This window comes from Hippopotamus amphibius, chromosome 1 (assembly GCF_030028045.1).
Source record: "Hippopotamus amphibius kiboko isolate mHipAmp2 chromosome 1, mHipAmp2.hap2, whole genome shotgun sequence".
NCBI lineage: Eukaryota > Metazoa > Chordata > Mammalia > Artiodactyla > Hippopotamidae > Hippopotamus > Hippopotamus amphibius.
This window is the reverse complement of record NC_080186.1, coordinates 78,530,894-78,556,509: the sequence shown is the minus strand read 5'-3', so window position 1 is coordinate 78,556,509 and position 25,616 is coordinate 78,530,894. Positions and strand designations below refer to the sequence as shown.

The 25,616-nt window shown below is 40.5% G+C and overlaps 1 protein-coding gene across 4 annotated transcripts in view; it reads left to right on the top strand.

Moving 5' to 3' along the window:
• The window catches only part of LEPROT (leptin receptor overlapping transcript), a 58,684-nt gene that overhangs the window by 5,082 nt on the left and 27,986 nt on the right, over positions 1–25,616 (top strand). For 2 of the 4 annotated variants that reach the window (XM_057717290.1, XM_057717288.1), the window contains exons 2-4: positions 225–300; positions 1,376–1,562; positions 5,344–7,137. In XM_057717290.1, the coding sequence (XP_057573273.1) occupies positions 272–300; positions 1,376–1,562; positions 5,344–5,460 (333 nt within the window). In that variant the 5' untranslated portion in view covers positions 225–271 and the 3' untranslated portion in view covers positions 5,461–7,137. Of the gene's footprint in view, positions 1–224; positions 301–1,375; positions 1,563–5,343; positions 7,138–25,616 lie in introns of those variants that run through there. The other 2 variants (XM_057717291.1, XM_057717289.1) reach the window with 1 other exon arrangement.

The window sequence follows — 25,616 nt, the reverse complement described above, 5'->3', positions numbered from 1 at the left end:
AAAATTTTAAAATCGAGATATAATTCACATATCATAAAATTAACCGTTTTAAAGTATAAAATTCTGTGGTTTTTAGTATATTCACAAGGTCGTGCAACCGTTACAACTTTCTAATTCCAGCACATTTCATCAACCCCGAAAGAGTGCCTCCCCATTCCTCTCCCACCCCCTACAATTCCTGACAGCCACTGGGACCTATAACTCTTGGTTTTATTTTTTTACAGCTCTTGTGGCATTATCTTTCAGTGGGGCTATTGGGCTGACTTTTCTTATGCTGGGATGTGCCTTAGAGGACTATGGGTAAGTTATCATTTCAAAAAGAACTATTCTTTTTGCATCTTTGTCACTATTAATATGGGTGTTAGAGAGTTTGGTCATTTTAGCACCATGCCCTAACTGATGAGTTAATGAAGCCCAGATTATGAACCCAGTCCCCTCCTGGGTCACCTGTATTTGTGCAGAGAAAAATCTTTTAAAAATTGATGTATTCGTTTAGTGAGCGTTTATTGAACACCTCCTCTGGGCCAGCTGGGGTACAAGAATGAAGAGATACAGTCCTGTCTTCAAGGAGCTTACAGTTCTAGTTATGAGTGGGAGACAGGCAAACAGTCTGGTCAATAAGATGACAGCTCTAGGAGAGATGTGTACAGAGTACAGTGAGAGCTTCGCGAAAGTGAATCTGAGTTTCCCTGAGAGAGTCAGGGAGGGCTGCATAGATGAGGTTATCCTTACACTGAGACTTTGTGGATAAATAAGTTTATCAGGCTGTTGAGTAATGGGAGGGCATTCCAGACAGAGGGTTGGGCTCAGAGTGTTTAAGGAACAGAAAGGCTGGTGTGGCTACAGATTAAGCAAATGAAAGGGAAGATGGTACAATATCAGTGGAAGAAGTTGGCCAAGCATGTGAGGCTTTGTGGGCCAGGGCAAGGAATTTGGGTTTTACTGCAAGCAATTGAAACGTTTCCAACCTGCACACACTCAAAAGATCTCTATTGAAGTAGCATGTACAAGGCACTGTGCTATGTTCTGTAGGGAAGGCAAAGATACCTAAGCTAAGATTCTGTCCTTAAAGAAATTACAGCTCAGTAATACAGAAAACAATAAAGATGCTAGATTTTACATTGTGTAGCTCTTTTCTTAACACAGTATAAGCTCTTTGCATATTAATGGACTAGTCATTTTTAATTATCACTACTTCTTAGCTGTTCCTGGTAGAAATCATCCCCTACTAATATTGACAGTTGTTAACTGTCAAAAAAAAATAATTGTTGGCCTAGACATTTTAAATAATATTCACTTTGAAACAGTAGTATATCTTTAGTTGTGATGTAACTGTAACTTTTCCTTTTGGTTTTTTTCTGGGTCCAACCAACAGCGTTTACTGGCCCTTGTTCGTGCTGATATTCCACGCCATCTCGCCCATCCCGTATTTCATCGCCAAACGAGCAACATATGACTCCGATGCAACAAGTAGTGCCTGTCGGGAACTGGCTTATTTTTTCACTACCGGAATTGTTGTTTCTGCCTTTGGATTTCCTGTTATTCTTGCTCGTGTGGCTGTGGTAAGTTTTGTTGTCTATTGTTTTGCCCAGTTATCGCTGAGATTACTTCACAGGCCTGTGTCTGGAACCACAATTTCATTTCCCCTGTTTAGACTTAATACTCAAAGCCAGACATGTTTTTAGTTTCTCTGTTCCCCAAATTTAGATCTACCTATCAGGATCTTGCCCATGTTTGCAGAATGCTTTTCTTTGTTTCTTTTACAACTTTTAGCCAGACCAAGTGATTTCTTGCTTTTTCTACGGTAAGTTATTTTTTGGAATTGTTCTGAAATCCTTGCCTCTTATTGTAGGGCAATCCAGAGATTCATGTAGCAATACTCTTCTGGTTCCAAAATAAACATCAAATGGGGTCCTGATCACCTAATTCCTGTGTGTGTGTGTGTGTGTGTGTGTGTGCGCGTGGGTGTGTGTGGGTGGGTGGGTGTGTGTGTGTGGGTGTGTGTGTGGGTGGGTGTGTGCGTGTATGTGTGTGGGTGGGTGTGTGCATGTGTGTGTGGGTGTGTGTGTGGGTGTGGGTGGGTGTGTGTGTGGGTGTGGGTGGGTGTGTGCGTGTGTGTGTGTATGTGTGTGTGTGTGTGTATGTGTGTAGGTGGGTGTGTGCGTGTGTGTGGGTGGGTGGGTGGGTGTGTGCGTGGGTGTGTGTGTGGGTGTATGTGTGTGGGTGGGTGTGTGCATGTGTGTGTGGGTGTGTGTGTGGGTGTGGGTGGGTGTGTGCGTGTGTGTGTGTATGTGTGTGTGTGTGTGTATGTGTGTAGGTGGGTGTGTGCGTGGGTGTGGGTGGGTGGGTGGGTGTGTGCGTGGGTGTGTGTGTGGGTGTGTGTGTGTGTGTGTATGTGTGTGGGTGTGTGTGCGTGTGGGTGTGTGTGTGCGTGTGTGTGCGTGTGTGTGTGTGTGCGTGTGTGTGTATGTGTGTGTGTGCGTGTGTGTATGTGTGTGTGTGGGGGGGGTGTGTGGGTGGGTGTGTGCGTGTGTGTGTGTGCGCATGTGCGTGTGTGTGTGTATGTGTGTATGTGCGTGTGTGTATGTGTGTGTGTGTGGGGGGGTGTGGGTGGGTGTGTGCGTGTGTGTGTGTGCGCGTGTGTGGGTGTGTGGGTGTGTGTGGGTGTGTGGGTGTGGGTGTGTGTATGTGTGTGTGTGCGTGTGGGTGTGTGTGGGTGGGTGTGTGTGTGGGTGTGTGTGTGCGTGTGTGTGTGGGTGGGTGGGTGTGTGCATGTGTGTGTGTGTGTGGGTGGGTGGGTGGTTGGGGTGGGGGGTGTTCCCCACACCACTGAGGAGCAGCTCTTCCACACCCGCTGGCTGTCCTCCGTTTGAGCTCAATTCTGACTCTACCTGGAGATGGTAGCAGACTCTACTGGTTCAGGGCTCAGTCCCACAAGACTTCCTCCCTCTTCAAATGCCCATCACAAGTCCAGGTTGTTATCTGTGCTTCTGACTGACTGGCTATAAATCGGAGGTTCCCACGGCCCCCTCTTTGGGTTCAGTTAATTTGTTAGAACTCAGAAAGCCCGTTTACTCACTAGATTCCCAGTTTATTATGAAAGGATATAACTGAGAACCAGCCAGATGACATGACCTCTCCAAGGGTACCACTTTCCCCAGATCACCAGAGCATCAACCTGGAAGTTCTCTGAATCCCATCCTTTTGAGTTTTTATGGAGGCTTCGTTGCACAGGCGTGATTGATCAAACCATTGGCCATTGGGGATAGAGTCAGCCTCCAGCCCCCTACCCTTCTCTCCCTGGAGCTTGGGGGGTGGGACTGAAAGTTCTGACTCTCTAGTCACATGGTCATCTCCTCCTGCAACTGGCTTCCATCCTTAGGGGCTTTCCAAAGTCACCTCATTCACATGAAAGAAGTCACCTTTACCACTCTCATCACTTAGGAAATTCCAAGGGTTTTAGAAGCTCTGTGTAAGAAATGGGGACGAAGACCAAATACATATTTCTTATTGTAAATTACAACGTTGTATCAAATTCTCCTCCTGCAAGTAGGATCAAGGGCACAATTCTCAATATGATAGGCATATATTGAGGGATAACTGTACAGCTTCTGAGAGATACAGTGAATAAGATGACATCTTCACATTGTCGCTGAAAAAAATTAGTCAGTCATTGACCTAAGAAAGAAATGGAAAATTTTATTTGAGCTGACCTGAGGAGATGACTGTTCCACCTGCTAGAGATCAAAACACAGTTGTATAAGTTTCAGGGACAAACAGTTTTATTTCGAGTGATGTACTACTGACAGTTTACGCAATCCAGATTGGCAAGTATAAAGTGAATAGTGGGTCATGGGTCATCATGACCCCTTACAGGATTAAGAAGGAAGGTTATCTCCTAAGCAGTTGTGACCCTTTATGAGATTAGGAAGGAATGTTTTCTCTTAAGGAGGTCTGGTTAATGCAGATGCACAGAACATACTGAAGGGGAGGGAGAAGCCGAAACAGGCAGAGAAAAGTTTTATGTTTAATTTTTTCTTGACTTGCCATAAAATATGCATTTTATTTCATTGATATTGAATATAAAATTTTTCTTTTTCTACAATACACATCATGGGTATAACTTATTCAGTGCTTTGACCTTCACTGTCGTCCATACTATTTGCTTTTATTTCCCCCAACTACATACTGTTTCAACTCTTGAAACTCTTACTTGGGGCAGTGAATATGGGAGCTGCACAAGTGTTATTTATTGGTACAGTAAACATCTTTGGAGCATATGTTACTTGTAGGACATTAGGAGTAAGAACTAGATACTGTCCGTATTCTCAAAGAACACAGAAACTAGCCTGGTGGGTCAGTATACTATAAATATACTATGTGTGGTCATTAAAACACGATCAGAATGCCATAGGAGCACCAAGAAGAAATTATAACTGACATTCAGTGTGGCCTCTAAGGATAGATAATGTTTTGAGTAAAGTAGGGAAGGCTGTTGTATGGAATGGCACCCAAGTGTAAAAATGCTATGTATAAAATAAAGAACAGTCCAATATGATGGAGCAAAAGGGGGTGGTTGAGACTGAGGTTAGAAAGGCTGGGGAAGGCTGACTGGGAAAGGTCTAGAATGCCAGGCCAGTCTGAACTTTGTCTGGATGACAGTAGCGTGGAAGGATTGTAAATGTCAGATTCTCATGATCTGATTCTTCTTGTGCCGTAGACTAGTACTTCTTAAACTTTGCTCTAAAGATTTCTATCTTTACCTTTCAAATACTGCATCACATCTTATGAGGAAACTTTCACTGATGTTTTCTATTTGTTAAATTAAAACAAAAAATGTCCACTAGAGGGTACTCTGATCCCCAACAACGCTTCTGGAAAAACATCCGCCACGCTGGAAAGCTCTTTTTATTTGCATGCAGGGTATTATTTAAAATCTTTTCTTGCCTAGAAAAGAAATAAATCAATCAGTAACTCTCTAATGCCTGTTTTCATGAAGGAAGGCAATACATACAGGACTTTCAGTACCGGGTATTGTCATTGGACCCTTTATAATCTTGCTTCGTGTGTTTTACTTAAGGCAGTCGTTGTCTACTGAAAACAAAGAGAGCGATATATCTAATGGGGAAAACGCTAAGGATGATACCAGACTTAATTAGCAAGCATCAGGAAGTAATTAAACTGATTACTGAGCAGGTCCCTGTCTCCTGCCTATTACCTTGTTAAGCCTTTTGGCAATTTTATGTAACATTTCATTGGGTGTTCCTAACGCAGAAAGTAACAGATTTGCACGGAGCACAGTATGAAGAAAATAAAGATTTAATCCTCTTTCTTGTGTTTCAGATCAAATGGGGAGCCTGTGGCCTGGTGCTGGCAGGCAATGCAGTGATTTTCCTTACAATTCAAGGTTTTTTCCTTGTATTTGGAAGAGGAGATGATTTTAGCTGGGAGCAGTGGTAGCATGCGCTTTATTTTGATAAAATGCATTTAATTTCTTAGAATTCATACTGTATGTATATGTGTGCCCGTGTGGCCTTTTACTATGAAACTTAATATGCTGGTTTTTTTATACCTTTGTGATCATGTTCACTTTAAGGAGGACTACATGAGGAAAAGGTTAGTTTTATTCCCAGCCAGTAGACCTCTCCATTTGCTCAAGTTGACTTATGTTATTTGTTTAGCTGTTCCTGTAGTCACGGTACTCTTAGAAAATATGTTAACAGTCTTGTAGACAGTTGCTCACTCAGTGTGCTGCCTCTCCACCTTTGGCCCAGGGCTGTGCTTGGGTGAGCACACAGCACTGGGGCTGTCTCAGCTCTGCTCAGGACTTCCAGGATATACTTGTGGCCCAAAGAGACAGAGGCGGCTCCCTCTTTGTGTTGCAGACTCTTGCTTCTCAAAGTGTGGTCCAAGAACATCAGCATCTTACAGTGTGGTCCATAGGAGCTTATTACAAATGCAGAGTCTGAGGCCCCACCCCCAACCCAGTGCATTTTGACGCGATCCCAGGTGAATCATACGCACGTTAAAGTTTGAGAAGCTCTGTCATGGAGGGATAAGCATTGTCTTCCCCTTGGCTGAACCGCTTAACCTCTCTGGTTTTCGCTGCTTGTAAAAACTGTTTCTCCTGTCCCTTATGTTGAGGCCTAGTTCACACTCTCCTTGATGTTTGTGAAATGTCCAAATGTATCACTTATAGGCTGTTCCTCAGATTTGGGAAGCGTTCTCAATAGGGAACAGCTATGGCTTCACGTTGTCTGAAAGGCAGTGGCCGTCCTCGCAGGGCTGCAGCCACAGAGCTCCCCCTGGGAGGCAGGGGAGGGAGGCTGGGCTGGAACTGGCCCCTGCTTTAGCAGGCCGGGGAAGCATGGATAAGTAATACTGTTGAATCTCCCTGTGTGATCTGGCATTTCTCCTCAGTTCCTTCTCTCTGCTGTTCCCCACCCACCCTCACCAGCCCCACCGGCCCCCACCCCCACAAACACACACACTCCCAGCAGGTCTGATTTGCCCTCATTTCTTCGTGGCTTGGCTGCTGCTTTCTGTAGAGACGTGGAGCCGAGGAAGCCAGCAGAGGGTGAGCTGCTTATTTTACCTGTGGTGTACTTATTGTCTTTCATGTCCTGTAGGACTTTTAAAATATATGTATATAACACTTTATGCCACTTTTAAATGAATCATTGAGAATTCATGTCATACTGGTCCTGTAATCACAGTTTTCCTGGTTCAAGTTTTTGTCCAAGACCTATCAAGAAAGGGAAATATGGGAACTAGAACCACTTGATTAGAATATAAGCAGTGACTGTAAAGCATTGTTAATGTGCTAAAGGACATACATTCAGGACACTGAAACCTTGAAGTTTGTAACGCCTCCGTGCTCTGGATTGGTGCTGGGATCAGGAGAAGATAAGAGTGATACTAAAAGGGTAATGTGCAGAGTGATATTTGAGCCTTGTGCATGATTTAATGTTTTCAATGTTCTGTATACGTATAGAATTGTTAAAGTTGTTGTTTCCAATATTTATATTAGAAAAATTACATAGACACTTTATAACTTTAACCAGCATTTTTAATAACACTTGCACTTACTGTATTGTAATAAATTTCACTTTTAACAGAAAAGTTTAATTTTAAAAGTCTTTATTCTGGTGTCGCCTTACTTAAAAGGTAACAAAAAAATGAAAATATCTTGGTGTTCTGAAATGTGTGTTTATGGGCAATAATCTGTCCTGTACTAGAATAATAGCAATAAGTTGTAAGATACCAATTTGGATGTGTAGTTGGCTTGTAATAGCTTTTCTTTCCCTAAGATGGAGATACTGTTTAATTTATACTACCTTTTGCAACAGTGCCCTTGTTGCTTATACACATTTTAAATAACCAAGGTAGCCTTAATGTGTAGCCTTAAAGCATTGTCTCTTGATTGTATTTCCAGAGTGATATAAAGTACTTGCATATAGAATATTTGTAGTTACTCCCTACTAATGGAATGGCTTATCGAAGTGATAGATTATTGGATTTGCTATATGTCTGAAACAGAGGCATTTATTCTGCAGCGCCTAAGTATCACTTAAGTAATAAATGTCAGTAGGGAATATTGCGGTATAAGAGTGTATGGTACAAAAGTTTCATCTTGGTAACACAAACGTTGGGCATTTTTTTTTTCTCTATATACCATAGGATGTTTGTTGGAGTTTCAGAGCACATTGATTACATCCTAAAACTGAGAATGCACACAAAGAATTGCCCAGAAGTGAGTAATGTTATGAAGAGCTTCTCTGTCATGTTCCAGACAACTGGCTTACACTGAAACACTTTTCCCACGGAAACAATATCATGAATTGCTACCATGGGTTACCAGGCCAAGCCTCTGAGGAAGGCTAAACCCTCATGTAGCTGACCTTTAATACTCAAGGTACTTGCCTGAGTTTTGGGTCTTGGCAACAGGGTAGGGTGAACAATTTGAAGGAAGGAAAGTGTAAATTTCTACCTCTTTTCCTAAGAACAAAGTCTTTCTTGCTTCAATTTTTGCAGCCCTCTCCATCTCCTAGTGCCCCTGAGGTCCATTAAACCTGTGATGTTTGCTGGCCTCCTCCCCTGATTCAGAGGCTTCCTCCAGGCCTGCCCCACCTCCTGAGGTTCTTCATATTCCAACATCGCCCACCTTTCTACTCCTGCTAATAGGTTTTCTTAGTAGAGCTGTTATCTTGTGATGTTTAAGAAGAAAGCAGTCTGTTCATACTCTTTCCCAGAAAGAATGAATGACTGTGATCATCTTCCCCACATCTGGAACGCATCCATACCTGCCTCTTGCAGTTACCACGCAGGGCTGCAGCTGCATTTTTACAAGGGCGTGCCTTGGAACCCATTTGCAGAAATGGCAGTGTTCCGTAGTAAAGTGAAGAAAGCATTTCAGCAGTTTATAGGATAGTAATATTTGGGGCCAGAAGCAACCACATCACACTTCATCCCTTCCTCACGGTGAGTTCTCAGCTGGTCCTACAATTTCATAGTTGTTTCTTTTCCTTCACTTATGAACCCACAGATTTTGCTTACAGTCCTCAGGAAATCTTTCCCTCTGAGGTATCTTCTTGATGAAAAGTCTTCTAAAGAGTGAAATGTTTCATAAAGTTAATAGCATTCCTTAGGCTCTCAGAGAAATGCTTAGGAGTTCTCACAAAAATGTGCCTTTTCAAAGTTTGCAAAATTCGGATTTTGCGCTGTAAATGTAACCAAAATATTTATGAGGATGCTAGCATTTTCCAAGCATAGTAATTAGTTCACGACTGGGAAATATTTTCTGTAGATGAATATAAGTTGTGCATTTAAATATTTTTTTTGCCATTCTGGCTCATGAAGTACCTTATTTGCAAAAATCCCAGTGTATAATAACTCATGAGTTATAATCCGCTTTCACGTGGCCATGCTCCTGAAGGAGAGCAGTGACATGTGACCCCAAACATGGCATGAAAGATCCCTAAGACTGCTTTAGAATGCAATTATATACATATGATGAGGAGGATTTTATTTCTTTTAATCTTCTTCCTCCAGCTGGGCTGCCAGAGGATGAATTCCTTTAAAATAAATCTTGTTATTTATATCAGTACTTGAACGAAGACTTTTTTTTTAAAGTACATTATTAAACTAAAATTTTTTTTTTTGGGGGGTACACCAGGTTCAATCATCTGTTTTTATACACATATCCCCGTATTCCCTCCCTTCCTTGACTCCCCCCCCTCGAGTCCCCCCCACCCTCCCCGCCCCAGTCCTCTAAGGCATCATCCGTCCTCGAGTTGGACTCCCTTTGTTATACAACAACTTCCCACTGACTGTTTTACAGTTGGTAGTATATATATGTCTGTGCTACTCTCTCTAAACTAAAATTTTTATATTTCACTTTGGGTTGCATTATATTTGGAAGGGAGACCAGCAGATTTCTTTTCCCAGTGTTTTTGTTTGGATAATCTTAATGAAACTTGGAGAATTTGACTAGTTTCGAGCCTGTATTTATTGTAGTTGATAGAAATAGTCCAGGAATGTGTGTAACCAAGAGGAATCCAGTTTCTAGTTACAGCTTTGCTAACATCCCAGGCTGGAGGTGGTTGTGTGGGGCGTGATTAATCAAGAATTTGATGTATTGGAAAAGAGTCAACACTTAAAAAAGTGCTGTACATGTTCTGAAGAGTCATTTTGTGCACTGCAGAGAAGGATGCACACAGGTAAAGTACCACTTAAGGAGTAACGTGTCCCTCTTATATACAGAGCATTTGGGGAAGATCTGATGTTTTACAGGTAGATTGAGGTGGTTAGATTATAAAGAAACTATAGCTATTTTACACACTTCCAAATTAATTATTAGATATTATTAAATCAAAGTTGCTCACTCAATTTTTTGTCCTCAGAATAATTAAATGATAAAACCATTGATTCAACCTTAGCTGGATAATTATTTCATTTCATAATTTAAGGTATAAATGCACATCCATGCTCTGCCTCAATACTTTCATGTCCTCTGCAGTTGAGAAACAAAAATATCAGCATAGTCTGTAAAGTTTTATGCTTCTTACAGCCCTGCTCCCAAAACTATGCTTGTTCCACTGACACACCCAGAATTCTCCAGTGCTTCTTGCCATCGCTGCTGCAGCCTCACCATTTGCAGTTCCTTGGTGATGCTCTTGCTAAAATCCACTTGCTACTGATGGAACTGAGTCAAATGAACTTTAAAGACAGATGTTGATCGGATGCTTGATTTATTGAAGGTACCACACTTAGTATTTGCTGTGAGTCTCACAGTGGTCCCTAAGCCGATGCTCTATAGCCCACATCTGCACAGTGTGCTGTGTAGCACCTCTGCAATCTACTTGCTTTGCCTGTGCATGTGTCTCCTGTTATGGAGGTTTTCTGTCACTCAGACCATCTAGCTAGAGGCTCTGAAACAGAGTCCCCATCAAAAACTGGCATCAACATTCATCTCTTTTTCTGTAGCTTATCAATAAGGGGAAGTTGAAGGTTGTGGGGCAGATACACAGGCTGTTTGAAGATGGGACTTTTTGGACCCATATTTGAGGGACAAATGTGAGGTGTCACATATAATATATTTGTGAGGGCTAATTAGTGGCATAGGTAGCTACAGGATTAATAAACTTTCCACAAATCTAATTTGAAGTTTAGTTAATAGAAAATTAAGGGACTTCCATGGTGGCGCAGTGGTTAAGAATCTGCCTGCCAATGCAGGGGACATGGGTTTGATCCCTGGTCCGGGAAGATCCCACATGCCGCGGAGCAACTAAGCCCGTGGGCCACAACTACTGAGCCCACGTGCCTAGAGCCCGTGCTCTGCAACAAGAGAAGCCACTGTAATAAGGAGCCCGTGCTCCGCAATGAAGAGTAGCCCCCACTCGCCCCAACTAGAGAAATCCTGTGCAGCAACGAAGACCCAACGCAGCCAGTAATAAATAAATAATTTAGTAAAGAAAAAAGAAAATTAAAACACATATGTATGTAAAACATACGTCAAAGAGTAAACTTCTCATTTATTCAACGAAAAGTTTCCTATTCTGTATCTACACTCACCGACTTGGTGATCTCATGCTATCTCATGGCTTTAATTACCTTCTCTAGGCAGCTGACTCACACATATTAATCTCCAGCTCAGACTTCTCTAAATCCCAGAAGTGTATATCTGACTGCCAACATTGTCTCCCCACTGGGATACCTAACAGGCATCTCACCCTTAGCATCTTCAACATCAAAACCCCTGGCACTTCCTGTTATTCCCGGTTCTCCAGAACAAAGGACCTGGAATGTTCAGAACATCTCATTACTGCACCTCCCCCAGGCACTCCATCAGGAAATCGTGTTGCTTCTAGCTTCATATCTAGAATCAAAACACTTCTCATACCTTTGCTGCTACCAGTGGTTCAAGACAGTATGGTCTTACTTGGGTTATTGCACTAGCCTCCTAATTGGTTCCCTGTTTTTGCCATTTTACCCTCTTCAGTCTAGTTTCAACAGAGCAGTATGAATGAGCCTGTAAAATGTAAATCAGGTCATGTCACCCCTCTGCTCCGCTGACTTCTCATCCCACTTCAACAGTAAAATGACAAGCCAGTTGAAAAATGGACTAAGGTACTGAATAGGCATTTCTCCAAAGATGTGCAAATGGCCAATAAGCACGTGAAAAGATGCTCAACATCGTTAGACATCAGGGAAATGGAAATCCAAACCAGCATGAGTTTCAAATCCACTAGAATGGCTAGGATCAAAAAGATAGACAATAACAAGTATTTGCAATGATGGGATAAAGTCAGAGCCCTTGTAAATTGGGAATGTAAAATGGTGTGGCCAGTATAGAAAATTTTGGAAGTTCTTCAAGATATTGAACATTGAGTTACCATAGGACCCAGCAAATCCATTCCTAGGCACATACCCAAGAGAGATGAGAACATATCACACAAAAAGTTGAATACAAATGTTCATAGCAGTATTATTCATAATAGCCCAGAGGTGGAAACAATCCAAATATTTTTCAGCCATAAAAAGAGATAAAGTATCAATAAATGCTATAACACAGATGAACCTTGAAAACATCATGTTAAGTGGGAAAAAAGTCACAAAAGCCCATGTATTATATAATTCTATTTATATGAAATGTCCAAAATAAATAAATCTGTAGAAATAGAGTACGGATTGTAGTTGCCAGGGGCTGAGGAAAGGGGAAAGGAGGAATGACTGCTCATGGGTATGGGTTTTTTGGGTTTTTTTTAAGCTCTTTATTGGAATATAATTGCTTTACACTCTTGTACCAGCTTTTGAGGTACACCAAAGTGAATCAGCTGTGTTTATACATACATCCCCATATCCCCTCCCTCCCGCAACTCCCTCCCACCCTCCCTGTCCTGACCCTCTAAGGCATCACCCATCATTGAGTTGATCTCCCTTTGTTATACAGCAACTTCCCACTGGCTATCTATTTTACAGTTGGTAGTGTATATATGTCTATGCTACTCTCGCACTTTGTCCCAGCTTCCCCTTTGCCCCCCCCCGCCCCCCCCAACCCTGTGTCCTCCACTCCATTCTCTGCATCTGTATATGGGTATGGGTTTTTTGGGGGGGTGATGAAAATGTTTTGAAATTAGCGGTGATGACTGCACAAGTTTTGAATATACAAGTTATTGGGCTGTACATTTTAAAAAGGTGAATTGTTTCGTAAGTAAATTTCATCTTAATAAAGAAAGCACAAAAACAAAAAGTCAGACACACAAAAAGAGGAAACAGCCTGAATGTCTGTCAACTGAAAAGTGTGGTACAAACTTAGCTTGGGTGACAAAAATGTTCTAGATTGATTGTAATGTTTGCACAACTCTTTGGCTATGCTAAAAACTACTGAATTGCACACTTTAAATAGGTGAGTATTATGGCATGTGAATTGTATTTCAATAAATCTGCAAAACATAATGAATGAGTGAATGAACTCTTTGGACTACAGAAAAAGTAAAAGTGTAGCAGTTATTCCCAGGCTTACCTTTAGGAATACCTTTAGAAATCCAGCCAATACCAAAATAATTCAAAATTTGAGCTTTAAGTTACCAGCATTGTCATTTTTCTAGATTATATAATATTTATTTTATGTATCAGATTTTTGAAATTTGAAAATTTGGGGGGAAAACACTTCTTTTTTAAGGAGAACACCCAAATTGTGGAAGTGTCAGGATACATAAAATGTAGGAGTGGCCCTGGCCATCGCAGTGATCAGAACAGACAAAAATACTTGCCACATAGAACTCGTATTTCAGTGGGAAAAGAAAAATACAAATTAGATAAGAAAATAAAATACATGATATGACAGGTGCCACGGAGGAAATATAGAAGGGAAGAGGAATAAGCAGTATGTGGGTCCTTGCAATTTTAGATTGGTTGGCATTGGCCTTACTGTGGAAAAGGCATTTGAGTTCAGACCCAAAAGAAATGAGAAAAGAGCTGTGTGGACGTGAGGAACGAGCCAATCTTTGTGTGCATCTTTAGCTCTTTACAATGCTTTTCTAGAAGAGCAAAGCTGGGTTGAAGAGTAAATACATTTTTCATGGTGCCAAATCATCTTTCTGCTCAGCAGTTCTTGAGGATGCTCTTCCCCCGCCAAAAAAATGTTTTTATATTTTAAAAGAATTGCTAATTTGTTCAGAAAAAACCACTCCAGCCTCATTGTTATTTTTAATTGAATGTATGTTTAAAAACTGGTGATATTAAATTCTTTTTCATACTTTAAAAAAAAAACTCTTCTCTCTCTTTATGAATTGCCTACGTATCTTTTAGGACATTTATCTTCTTTATTGATTTGTAAGAGTTCTTTACATATTAAGATACTCAACACTGTCTTTCTTTTATTTTACAAATACATATTTTTAATTAGATATCAGATAACAGACTAGCAAAAGGTAGTAATGTGGTTTTCCTACCTGCAGAATTTTCTGAGTTTTGTGTAGCCAGATGTATTAATTTTTCCTAAAAATCTGAATTTGTATGTGTTTTTAGGAAAGTCTTCTCTACTCTAAGAGAGGAAAAATGTTTTCTCCTAGAGCTATTATGGATTCATTGAAAGAACATTTATCTTTCATCCACTTAGAATTTACTTTTGTGTATATATCAGGCAAGAGTATTTCTCCTGGTATTTCTAGCCAGGTAGCTCAGCTGGCTAGTAAGTTGGTTAAATAATTTAATTTCAAATATCACCTTTAACATAAGTTTATATCCACCTAGTTTATTTCTAGATTTTTCTCTTCTGTTCTTTTTGGCTTATGTATTCCTGAACTGGTACTACATTAAAAAAAATGTGTAGCTTTTTAATAAGAACACTTTTAAATTTGGTAGAATAAGTTTGCACTAATTTTTCTTCCTCTTATTTAATTAAAAAGAAAAATAATTTTAGCAAGCTTTGGCATTTACAGCTTGAGAAAACAGAAATATAAATAAAATAGCTCTTGATTTAGGAAGTGAAGTTATGTGCTAGCTGGGAGTCTGACCAGGATATGATCATTGATAAAAGAAAGGGTTGAGTTGGAGAGTAAGTGGCCCTTGTAGATGATGAGACAGTGACAATTGGTAGCTGAATTATATGTAGTGACTGCTAACTTAGAGAACTAATTAAGGCAGTGTCAGGAATTTCTTTCTTTTCTTTTTTTTAAATTAATTAATTTTATTGGCTGTGTTGGGTCTTCGTTGCTGCACGCAGGCTTTCTCTAGTTGCGGCGAGCGGGGGCTACTCTTCATTGTGGTGCGCGGGCTTCTCATTGTGGTGGCCTCTCTTTTTGCAGAGCACGGGCTTTAGGCGCGTGGGCTTCAGTAGTTGTGGCACATGGGCTCAATAGTTGTGGCGCATGGGCTTAATTGCTCCGCGGCGTGTGGTATCTTCCTGGGGCAGGGATCGAACCCGTGTCCCCTGCATTGGCAGGCGGATTCTTACCCACTGCACCACCTAGGAAGTCCTCTTTCTTTTTCTTTTTTTTTTTGTTTTTAGTTTTCTCTCTCTTCTTTATTTTTCTGTTCTTAATACATTTTTTTCATTATCTTAAATTATCCTCATGTAGGTTGGAAACTACTGAAAACGGTCAATTCTTACACGTTCTTTTATTCTAAACCAGATCAGAAGGATTACAAACCCTACTGTATTTGAGAAAACCCAAATGACCACCCAGGCTCTCAAAAGCTTTTAGAGAATTGCTGAACTCATGGATTTCTGGGCAGCATTAGCAGTAAGAAGAGCTTAATTTCATGAGTTTTTTTTCAGGCGCAGTTGATTTTGTTTGGGTTTATTTGGACTGAGGAATGTTTTAATTTGGAAAGATATAGCTAGCACACAGTAGGAACTCAATATGAAATGGCAATTTAATTGATAAAGACTTTCTTGCAGAAGGGTTAGTGGAATAAGATTAAATAAACAGCTTTAGCTAAAAATAGGTTTATTTTGTATAACATGATTAGATTGTGACCTGTATTTGAGCCTCTGCTTTTCAGTCCTTGGCAGTATAGCACTGTGGTTTCTTATTAAAGGTGTTTTTGAGTTTCAAGTTTGCCTCTTTCAACCCAATGAGAAATTCTCAAGTTCTTCCTTTGCAGCTTGTTTGGGTTTGACAGATGTTTAGCACCACAGGAATAAATAGAGCCTTAGTTGATAACAGAATTAAAATATCTTACAGGTAGAACAGTGTGTATGTGTGCATATATACACACACACATGTGTGTGTATATATATGATTTGTTATGCTAAGTTTTTAATTTTCTTGAGAAAACAGTTTTGTGGAGACATAATTCACATACCATACAAGTTGCCCATTTAGAGTATGTAATTCAATAGTTTTAAATACATACAGAGTTGTGCAAGCATCACCGCAATCAGTTTTACAACATTTTCATAGCTCTAAAAGAAATCCAGTGCACGATAGCAGTCACTCATCCCACCCACCCCCGCCCCCACTCTGCCAGCCCTAAGGAACGAGGAATCTGCTTTGGCTCTTTTATGCATTTGCCTGTTCTGGATATTTCATATAAGTGGATGCATGCAATATACCATCTTTTGTGACTGGCTGCTTCCACTTAGCATGTTTTCTTTTGATTTTTAAAATTCATTTATTTTTGAAAAATAAAAATTGTATATATTTAAGGTGTAAAACATGATGTTTTGATATATGTATGCATTGTGCAATGATCACCACAATCAACCCAATTTACATATTTATCACCTCCCCTAGTTAACCGTGTGTGTGTGTGTGTGTGTGTGTGTGTGTGTGTATGTGTGTGGTGAGAACACTTGAGAAGATCTGCTTTCTTACCGACATCTGAGAATACAATACAGTAATGTTAACTATAGTTGCCACGCTATGATGTACATTAGGTTTCCAGAACTTACTCATAACTGAAGGCTTGTACCCTCCGACCAACACAGCCCAATTTCTCCCCCAATACACCTCCCCTGCCCTCCCCACTCCCAGCCCTTAGCTCCTGGTTACCACCATTCCACTCTCTCTTCCTATGAGTTTGCCTTTTTTTTTAAAAAAGATTCCACATATAAGTGGTACCATACAGTGTTTGTCTTTCTCTATCTGGCTTATTACACATATAAAATTTGCTTCATCCATGTTGTTGCAAATGTCAGGATTCCCTTTTTTCTCCTAGCTGAATAATATTCCATTGTATATCTAATGAATAGCACATCTTTATCCATCCATAGATACTTAGGTTGTTTTCATATACTAGCTATTGTGAATAATGTTACAGTGAACGTGAGTGTGCAGATATACCTTTGTGATATTTCGTTTCCTTTGGATATATACCCAGGAGGGGGATTGCTGGATCATACTGTAGTCCACTTTTTAATTTTCTAATGAACCACCACGCTATTTTCCATTATGGCTGCACCATTTAACATTTCCACCAACAACGTATAAGGGTTCCCTTTTCTCTACACCCTCATCAACATTTGTTATCGCTCATCTTTTTGATAATAGCTATCCTAACAGGTATGAAGTGATATCTCATGGTGGTTTTAATTTGCATCTCCTGATGATTTGTGAAGTTGATTACCTATTGGCCATTTGAATATCTTCTTTGGAAAAAATGTCTATTTTCCCTCTGCCCATTTTTTAATTGGATTATTTGGCTTTTTACTATTGAGTTGTACGGGTTCTTTATATATTTTGGATATTAACCCTTTGTTTCTACAATGTTAAAACAATAAAACAGCCAGTTATTTTATCAGCAAAACTGGTTTATTCAGGAACAGCAAAGAATTGCACATGCAACTGTGGTGAACCACATGCAAATCCTGTAAAGCAAAAGAGAGGAAACTCTTACAGAGGAGAAGGGGAAATTGGGAGAGGCTGTTATAAACAAAAAGTCCATTGGAGGAAACTGGGAATTCATTGGCTGAGTTGTGATAGTTTCTCATTGGCTGAGCTGTTGCCAGGCAAGGAGAAATTTTTTCTTCCTCCTGCTGCCTCTAATAGGAGTGTCACTTTCTGCCAGAGGTGCAAGCTACATCTCTTCCTGTTGGGTCCTGAATTGACTTTGAGTGGTACATGCATGAGAGCTCCTGTGTATGTGATATTCAATATATATAGCTTCTGGCTTCCTGTAGTCCCACATGTTTATTTTAGTTTTTGTTGTCCGTGTATTTGGTGCATTATCCAAGAAATCATTGCCAAGACCAATGTCAGGATCTTTTTCTCTATATTCTCTTCTAGGAACTTTAAGGTTTCAGTGAGGCAGGAGATAGATGGGCCCCAGGCTGAGCAGCTGGAACCTGTCCCCTGTGGACAGATACTCCAAGATAAAGATAACGGCAAGAACAAGGAAGAGCTGAGTCCTGCTTGGATAAAAGATAAAGAGACCACGCATTTCTCATTCTTGAGGTCAAGGAGACCTCCCCAACTGTACATGAACAGAAAGGTTCCTCAGAGGTCAGAGGAGGGAGGGGGCCCCAGACCACAATGTGTTCTCTTCCTATAGACACTTGTGCAAGAATACATCTTGGCTAAGAGGTGCTCAGGACACAGGGGAGGGCCCCGAGTTAAACCAGATACGGACTCAAAGTCAAGCAAAGCAAGATGATTGGCCAGAGGAAACGCAGAGGAACTGCCCTATATAAGTGATTTCTTTTTTCCCTGCCATAATAAATATTTATTATAGGACAAGTTTTTTGCTAAATGAACAAATATCCGTGACTCTCCTTTTAGGCTATATTTTGAAAGAACTAATGACAAAATGAAATCGGCAAGTGTGGTATTTAACTCAGTACATGTCATTGTATAGGCATTTCAATAAGACTCTGGGTTTTGAAAATAAGGAAAAGCATTTACGATCGTTTTATATATTATTTAGTTCTATAAACAGGAGTGAATCTGTTAACTTACTTACTCATTTCTCAAGAACATTGTTGTATATAGCGATTTGAATCACCTTTGTAGCGTGCTCCTCCTCGTTAGGGAGGAGGCCCACACCCTTTCTCTCCAGGTGTGTGTCTCTGCCTTGCTTCCGTCTTGAGCAAACTGTGTCTCTTTGTGCTCTCCCACTTGTTGTGCTGTGTCTCTAATAATAACTTTTGTGCCTGTTTTTACAGTTTTTGCCTCCTTGAGAAACTTATTTTTCAATGGCGGCAAGAGCCAGGGCAACTTTGCTTTTAGCCTCTAGCCCCTGGTGGACTGGTGGACTAGGATTCCTGGTTTTCACCCAGTCTACCCAGTTTTAAGTCCTGGGTAGGGGACTAAGATCTCCCTTCAAGCCACCACGCACTGCTGTCTCCTTGAGATCATCAGGTCTTACATTTAAGTTTTTGATCCACTTTAAGTTGATTTTTATGAGTGGTGTAAAATAGGGGGTTTAGTTTCTTGCACTGTCTTATTGATATTTAAAAATGCATATTCCCTTACCTTCATTTTTGATAAATGGTGAAAAAACTTCTACAATTTTTTTTTCTTCTCCTCTCCACTTTTCTATTCAGGTTAGCTGATGAATCTGTGTCTTGAACAATAAGTTAGAAAAGCGACTCTAATGTCACAAGTATGAATTTCAGTCCAGAAATTAGGGTACAGCAATGATCTCATGTGATGGTTAATTATACATGTCAATTTGACTGGCCCCAGATGCTCAGATGTTTGGTTAAACATTAATTATACATGTCAATTTGACTGGCCCCAGTTGTTCAGATGTTTGGTTAAACATTATGAGGGTGTTTTTATTTTATTTAATGAATGAATTAATTAATTAATTTATTTTTGGCTGCGTTGGGTCTTCGCTGCTGCGCATAGGCTCTCTCTAGTTGCAGCGAGCAGGGGCTACTTTTCATCGTGGTGCGCAGGCTTCTCATTGCGGTGGCTTCTTTTTGTTGAGGAGCACAGGCTCTAGGTTCGTGGGCTTCAGTAATTGTAGTGCGTGGTCTCAGGAGTTGTGGCACAGGGGCTTAGTTGCTCTGAGGCATGTGGAATCTTCCCAGACCAGAGCTCAAACCTGTGTCCACTGCATTGGCGGGCAGATTCGTTTTTTTTTTTTTTTTAAATAAATTTATTTATTTATTTATTTATTCATTTATTTATTTATTGTCTGTGTTGGGTCTTCATTGCTGCACACGGGCTTTCTCTAGTTGCAGTGAATGGAGGCTACTCTTCGAGGGGGGGCTACTCTGTTGTGGTGCACGGGCTCCTCATTGTGGTGGCTCTCTTATTGTGGAGCACAGGCTCTTGGGGTGTGGGCTTTAGTAGTTGTGACTCATGGGCTTAAGTTGCTCCGCGGCATGTGGGATCTTCCTGGAGCAGGGATCGAACCTGTGTCCCCTGCATTGGCAGGCAGATTCTTAACCACTGCGCCTCCAGGGAGGTCCCGGTGAGGGGGTGTTTTTAGATGAGATTAACATTAGAGCCAGTAGACCCAGTAAGGCCCATTGCCCTGCCTGGTGTGGGTGGGCCTCATTCAGTTCATTGGAGTCCTGAAAAGAACAAAAAGTTCTGAGTAAAGGAAAATTCACTCTCTCTGCCTTTGAGCTGGGGCATTAGTCTTCTGCACTGAGACTTGGACTTGGATCAAAACTCCTTCAGTTTTCCTGGTTCTTAGACTTTTGGCTCTCCTGCATTTCTAGTTTGCCAGCTACAAATTTTGGAACTTTCCAGCTTCCATATTCATGTGAGCCAATTCCTTATAATAAATCATATATATTTATATATGTATATGTATATCTATCCTATTGGTCCTGTTTCTCTGGAGAATCTAGATTAATACATCTAATTTTCTCATTTTTCTTATATCACCTTAACTTCAACTCTACACTTCCCATAAAATTGGACTGTTGGGAAATTCAACTCCAGTTTTCTTGGAGTTGAAACCTAGGACAACACATAACCCAGACCTTAAGGCAAGGAGCAAGTTTTCTACCTCCCTGATTGTTTATCCGTCATGAGTCCCTGCTGAGATACTCATCACTCTGACTACTTGATCTCTTTAGGGCCAGTTGTTTCTGCACCTTTGGGGCCAGCATTGGTGCAAGTCCATTTCTGATGAGGCTTACAACCATTAACTCCTTTTCCTTTTGGGTCTTGCCCCATTCCCAGGATTTTTCCAAGGAATAGGACATGAGTCATCACTGCTTATGGGATCCTCAAACATATATCCCTAAATGGATTGGATTCAAATTGTTGAGAGGTCAATTCTCTCCCAAATGATATATACATTTTGGAGAGAATTTTATATATATATATTCAATACAATCCCAATCAAAATCCCAGCAAGGTTTTGGGGAGAAATTAATGTACTACCTGATTTCCAGACTTATTGTAAAGTTATACATTAAAGACAATGTGAAATTAGAGAAAGAACACACAGATAAATCAATGAAACAGTATCAAGGGTTCAGAAATAGACCCACACATATATGGTCAAAGATCTCTGATTAAAAAAAATTCTAAGCTGAAGAGATACAGCAGTAAACAGGACAATTTTTTTTTCTTTTTGCCCTCATGGAGTTTATATTCAGCTGGGCAAGACAAATTATTTATTCAAAGTAAACAAATATTTGAGTAATTAAATTTGACAGTGGTGAATGCTATGAAGAAATAAATCAGGGTAAAGGCATAGAGAATAACTTTTAGGAAAGGCTACTTAAATCATGTGGATAGAGATGATAATTGTGCTGGAAGTATTTTTAGCGTGCAGTTCTGGTTTTTTGTTTGTCTGTTTGTTTAGCTTATTCATCCTTCCAGTACATTTTGGTTGAGCTCCTACTGTGTGCCAGGTGTTGGAAATAGAGCAGTGAATAAAATATATTTAAAAAGCCTACCCCCAGGTAGCTTACTTTTTTGTAGAGAAACAAGGAATAAACTATATAAGTAAGTAAAAGGCATGGGATGTTAGTGGAAATGCTAAGGCAGAAAAATAAAGAAAGCAAGGGGATAGAGAGAGAGAGTATGCACGTGCCTATGGGTGAGTGATGATCGTTTTCATTGAAGATGCAGTGGCCAGGGCTTCCCTGGTGGCGCAGTGGTTAAGAATCCGCCTGCCAATGCAGAGGACATGGGTTCGATCCCTGCTCCAGGAAGATCCCACATGCCTCAGAGCAACTAAGCCCATGAGCCACAACTATTGAGCCCATATGCTGCAACTACTGAAGCCCATGAAGCCCACACACCTAGAGGCTGTGCTCTGCAGCAAGAGAAGCCACGGCAATGAGGAGGAGCCTGCACATCACAACAAAGAGTAGCCCCCACTCACTGCAACTAAAAGAAAGCCCGCACACAGCAAAAAAGACCCAACACAGCCAATAAAATAAATAAACAAATAGATAAATTTATAAAGAAGATGCAGTGGCCAGGAAAGGCTTACTTAGAAGATGACCTTTGAAGGATGTGAAGGAAGACTTATGCAGTTATGGGGATGGCAGTAGGGAAAGATGATTCAAGAAGCGGAAAAAGCAGGTGCAAAGGTCCTGAGGTAGAGCATGACTGTTGGCTGGCAAGGAGCACTCAGGGGGAGAGTGGAAAGAGATCAAATAGTGTGTATAGGGGCTAGACAGATCCTATAGGCTTTATGAGTCATTGTAAGGATTTAACTTTTGCTTAAAGATAAGAAGCCACTAGAGGGATTTGAGCAGAAGTAACATGATATGACGTAGCTCTTAATGGGATTGCTTTAACTGTGTTTTAGTTAAAACTATTTTTCAAAGAAAGAGAGGAATAAGCAACTTTGCTTTTCCAAATTAACTGTGTGGTCTTTGAAAGGAGAAAAGATCAACAAACCACGGAAAGCATAAATAAATGCATTTTATTCAGGGACAGATGGCTAAAGCAATGAGGGTGAATCACAGTCACAGAATCAGTTATGTCCACAGTACTCAGGAAATGGCCTGGTCCTTAATTAATGACTCCATGTTGTTAAACTCTGTGGAGATAAATTTAGCCAGCAGTAGGTGGAATGAAATGGGTTCTCATGAAAACATGTTTTCAATAAAGTTGGCAAAGAATGCTGTGTAAAACCTAAATAACCCAAACCATGTCCTAATAATGCTGCATTTGGTGTTCCACATCCCCAGCAGCGACCACTTGAGTTGTCACTTCCTGAGGCAGGAAGACCGAAGATGCTAACATCTGATTTAGCAGAAGGGACTGGGATACTGTGGTGGGTGAGGGTAGGAGACAGGCCTGAAATATACAAATGCTTTGGTGTTACCGCCCCCTGGTGGTGATTCTATTGATATAAATTGACTTCTCTATGGTTTGGGCGTATTTGCTGTCAGGCCTCACACTTGGTTAAATTCAAACTATCAGTAGAAGCAAAGTGATTTCTTAGTATTAGTCCTTGGATTGCATTTGTTTGATTTACTTAATGAGCAGGTGGGAAGTTTCTATTTTAATGAGTGGCAGCATAATTTTTCTGAGGAGAAAATTTTTTTTTGTTTGTTTATTTAAACTCCAAGGAGCCATTTGAGTGTCAAGGGCTGGGACCCAGGCCAAAGGCAGGGTCTTGCATAATAAAGTGAGAGAAATTTGGGCTTTGCTGGAGAAAGATGAGGGAGGTCTGGTTGGAGAGAGGGCAATACACCCGAGGAGAAGGAGTCCAGCGGAAGAAGAAGAGAGAAATCCTGGCTGGAAGGACTGGGGCTTGAGGCTAAAACAGTGTCAATGAGACATTCCTTAGAAAATGACAGCCCGAGGAATTTGAGGACAGAGATATCTAGTAGTAACATTTCAGTCATTTGCCGGGCAGAGGTGAGAACCTCTGGCTTCCCCCACTGCTTCTCCTCCCTCCTTTTGGCCAGACTCTCACTCGAACCCAAGATACACGCTGGCGTGTTGACCCTGGTGTTCTGGTATCTCCAGGGAGTGAGGGATTGAAGTAAAGGAGAACGATTGCTTGTTGGGGTTAGTGTGGGCTGAGAGAGAGGGATAGCTGGTGTGAGTCATGGGGTAAAGATTAGAATTCGGGGTAAAATGGACAATGATGCCAGTGGAAGAAATGTAAGGCACCCCCAAGACCTCAGAAATATTTGTTGGGAAAAACTCTGCTATATGTGGTTGTGAAATAGAATTCATATTTTATGGCAAGACAAGGAAATTTTAAACATAAAAAATTTTCTCTGCCCTCTGGCCTCCTCTCTCCTGCCTTGTGCATTGTGTATCTGCATCGTGCATCGACCAGACTGCCCCATCGGCAGAAATACCTGCTCAGCCATAAAGAGCAATATTCTTCTAGCATCAATAAGACAACTCCTTAAAGATAACATTCCTTCTGGATAAGGGGTCACAAGGAGCTTAGATCTGGATTATGTAAACTGTTAATAATACCTCATCTAATGTCCAGCCCTCTGTCTCAAAAACTTTATGTAACTGTGTCTTGACTTCTAATAGGCAGAACAGATCTTAGAGCTTTCTGAGATGCTCTTCCCAGGTTATGATCCTCAAATTTGGCTCAAATAAAATTTTCCATTTCTTTCTTAGATCAACTGATTAATTTTTCATTGACATGGTTGAGACTCAAGCTAGTTTTGTTCTGTAACTATAAGATGAAAACATAATTCCCCAAATATTGGGGGACTTGGGGACACAAAGGTGGTGATCCTTTGGTTGTATAGGTGTGTGCTATCTTCAAGGATTTGGAACTCTGACTTGAAAGAAATTATGTGAAAAATATGGCTTCAAATTTAATGACATTCTTAGCAGCACTATGTATAAGAGCTCAAACTTGCCCTCAGGATGGGAGAAAATATTGGGAAACAAATCAACAGACAAAGGATTAATCTCCAAACTATATAAACAATTCATCCAGCTCAATATCAAAAAAACAAACAACCCAATCAAAAAATGGGCAGAAGACCTAAACTGGCATTTCTCCAAAGAAGACATACGGATGGCCAAGAGGCACATGAAAAGCTGCTCCACATCACTAATTATTAGAGACATGCGAATCAAAACTACAATGAGGTATCACCTCAAACCGGTTAGAATGGGCATCTTGAGAAAATCGACAAACAGTAAATGCTGGAGAGGGTGTGGAGAAAAGGGAACCCTCCTGCACTATTGGTGGGAACGTAAATTGATACAGCCACTATGGAGAACAGTACGGAGGTTCCTTGAAAAACTAAAAATGGAACTACCATATGACCCAACAATCTCACTACTGGGCATATACCCAGAGAACACCATAATTCAAAAAGACACATGCACTCCAATGTTCACTGCAGCACTATTTACAATAGCCAGGACATGGAAGCAACCTAAATGTCCATCAACAGATGAATGGATAAAGAAGATGTGGTACATATATACAATGGACTATTACTCAGCTGTAAAAAGCAGTGAAACTGGGATATTTGTAGATACATGGATGGACCTAGAGACTGTCATACAGAGTGAAGTGAGTCAGAAAGAGAAAAACAAATATTGTATATTAACACATATGTGGACTATAGAAAAATGGAACAAATCAACCCGTTTGCAAGGCAGAAATAGACACAGATGTAGAGAACAAACATATGGACACCAAGTGGGGAAAGCGGGGAGGGCTGGGAGGCGGAATGAATTGGGAGATTGGGATACCAAATTGTACACTCTAAATATATGCAGTTTGTTGTAAAAAAAATTAAAAATTAAAAAGAAAAGAAGACATGATGACTAAATGTCATGTGGATGGAATCTTGAGAACAGAAAAAGGGCATTAGGTTAAAAGCTAGGGAAATCTGAATCAAGTACAGACTTTAGTTAATAATTATGTATTAATTTTGATTTACAATTGTCACAAACGAACCATACTAATGTAAGGTGTTCGTAACAGAGAAAACCTGGTCCGGGGTAGTATATGGGAACAACCTGTATCATCCCGGCAACTTTTCTTTGAGTCTAAAACTATTCTAAAATAGAAAGCTTACTATAATAATGGATGGCTGATCAGGAATAATAGTTTTGTCTCACAGCCTTGGAAAAAAGAGAGTTGGAGCACAATTCACAGCAGACTAGGATCTCTACTCCTCTCTGTGGGAGGATGGAGATGACATTTGTTGGGAGAAGGGCTGAACCAAATGAGGGTGTGTGGCTTGTTTGGCGTTGCTGTCTCGTGGCTCTTCCTAGGAAAGCCTATAGTTCTATAGA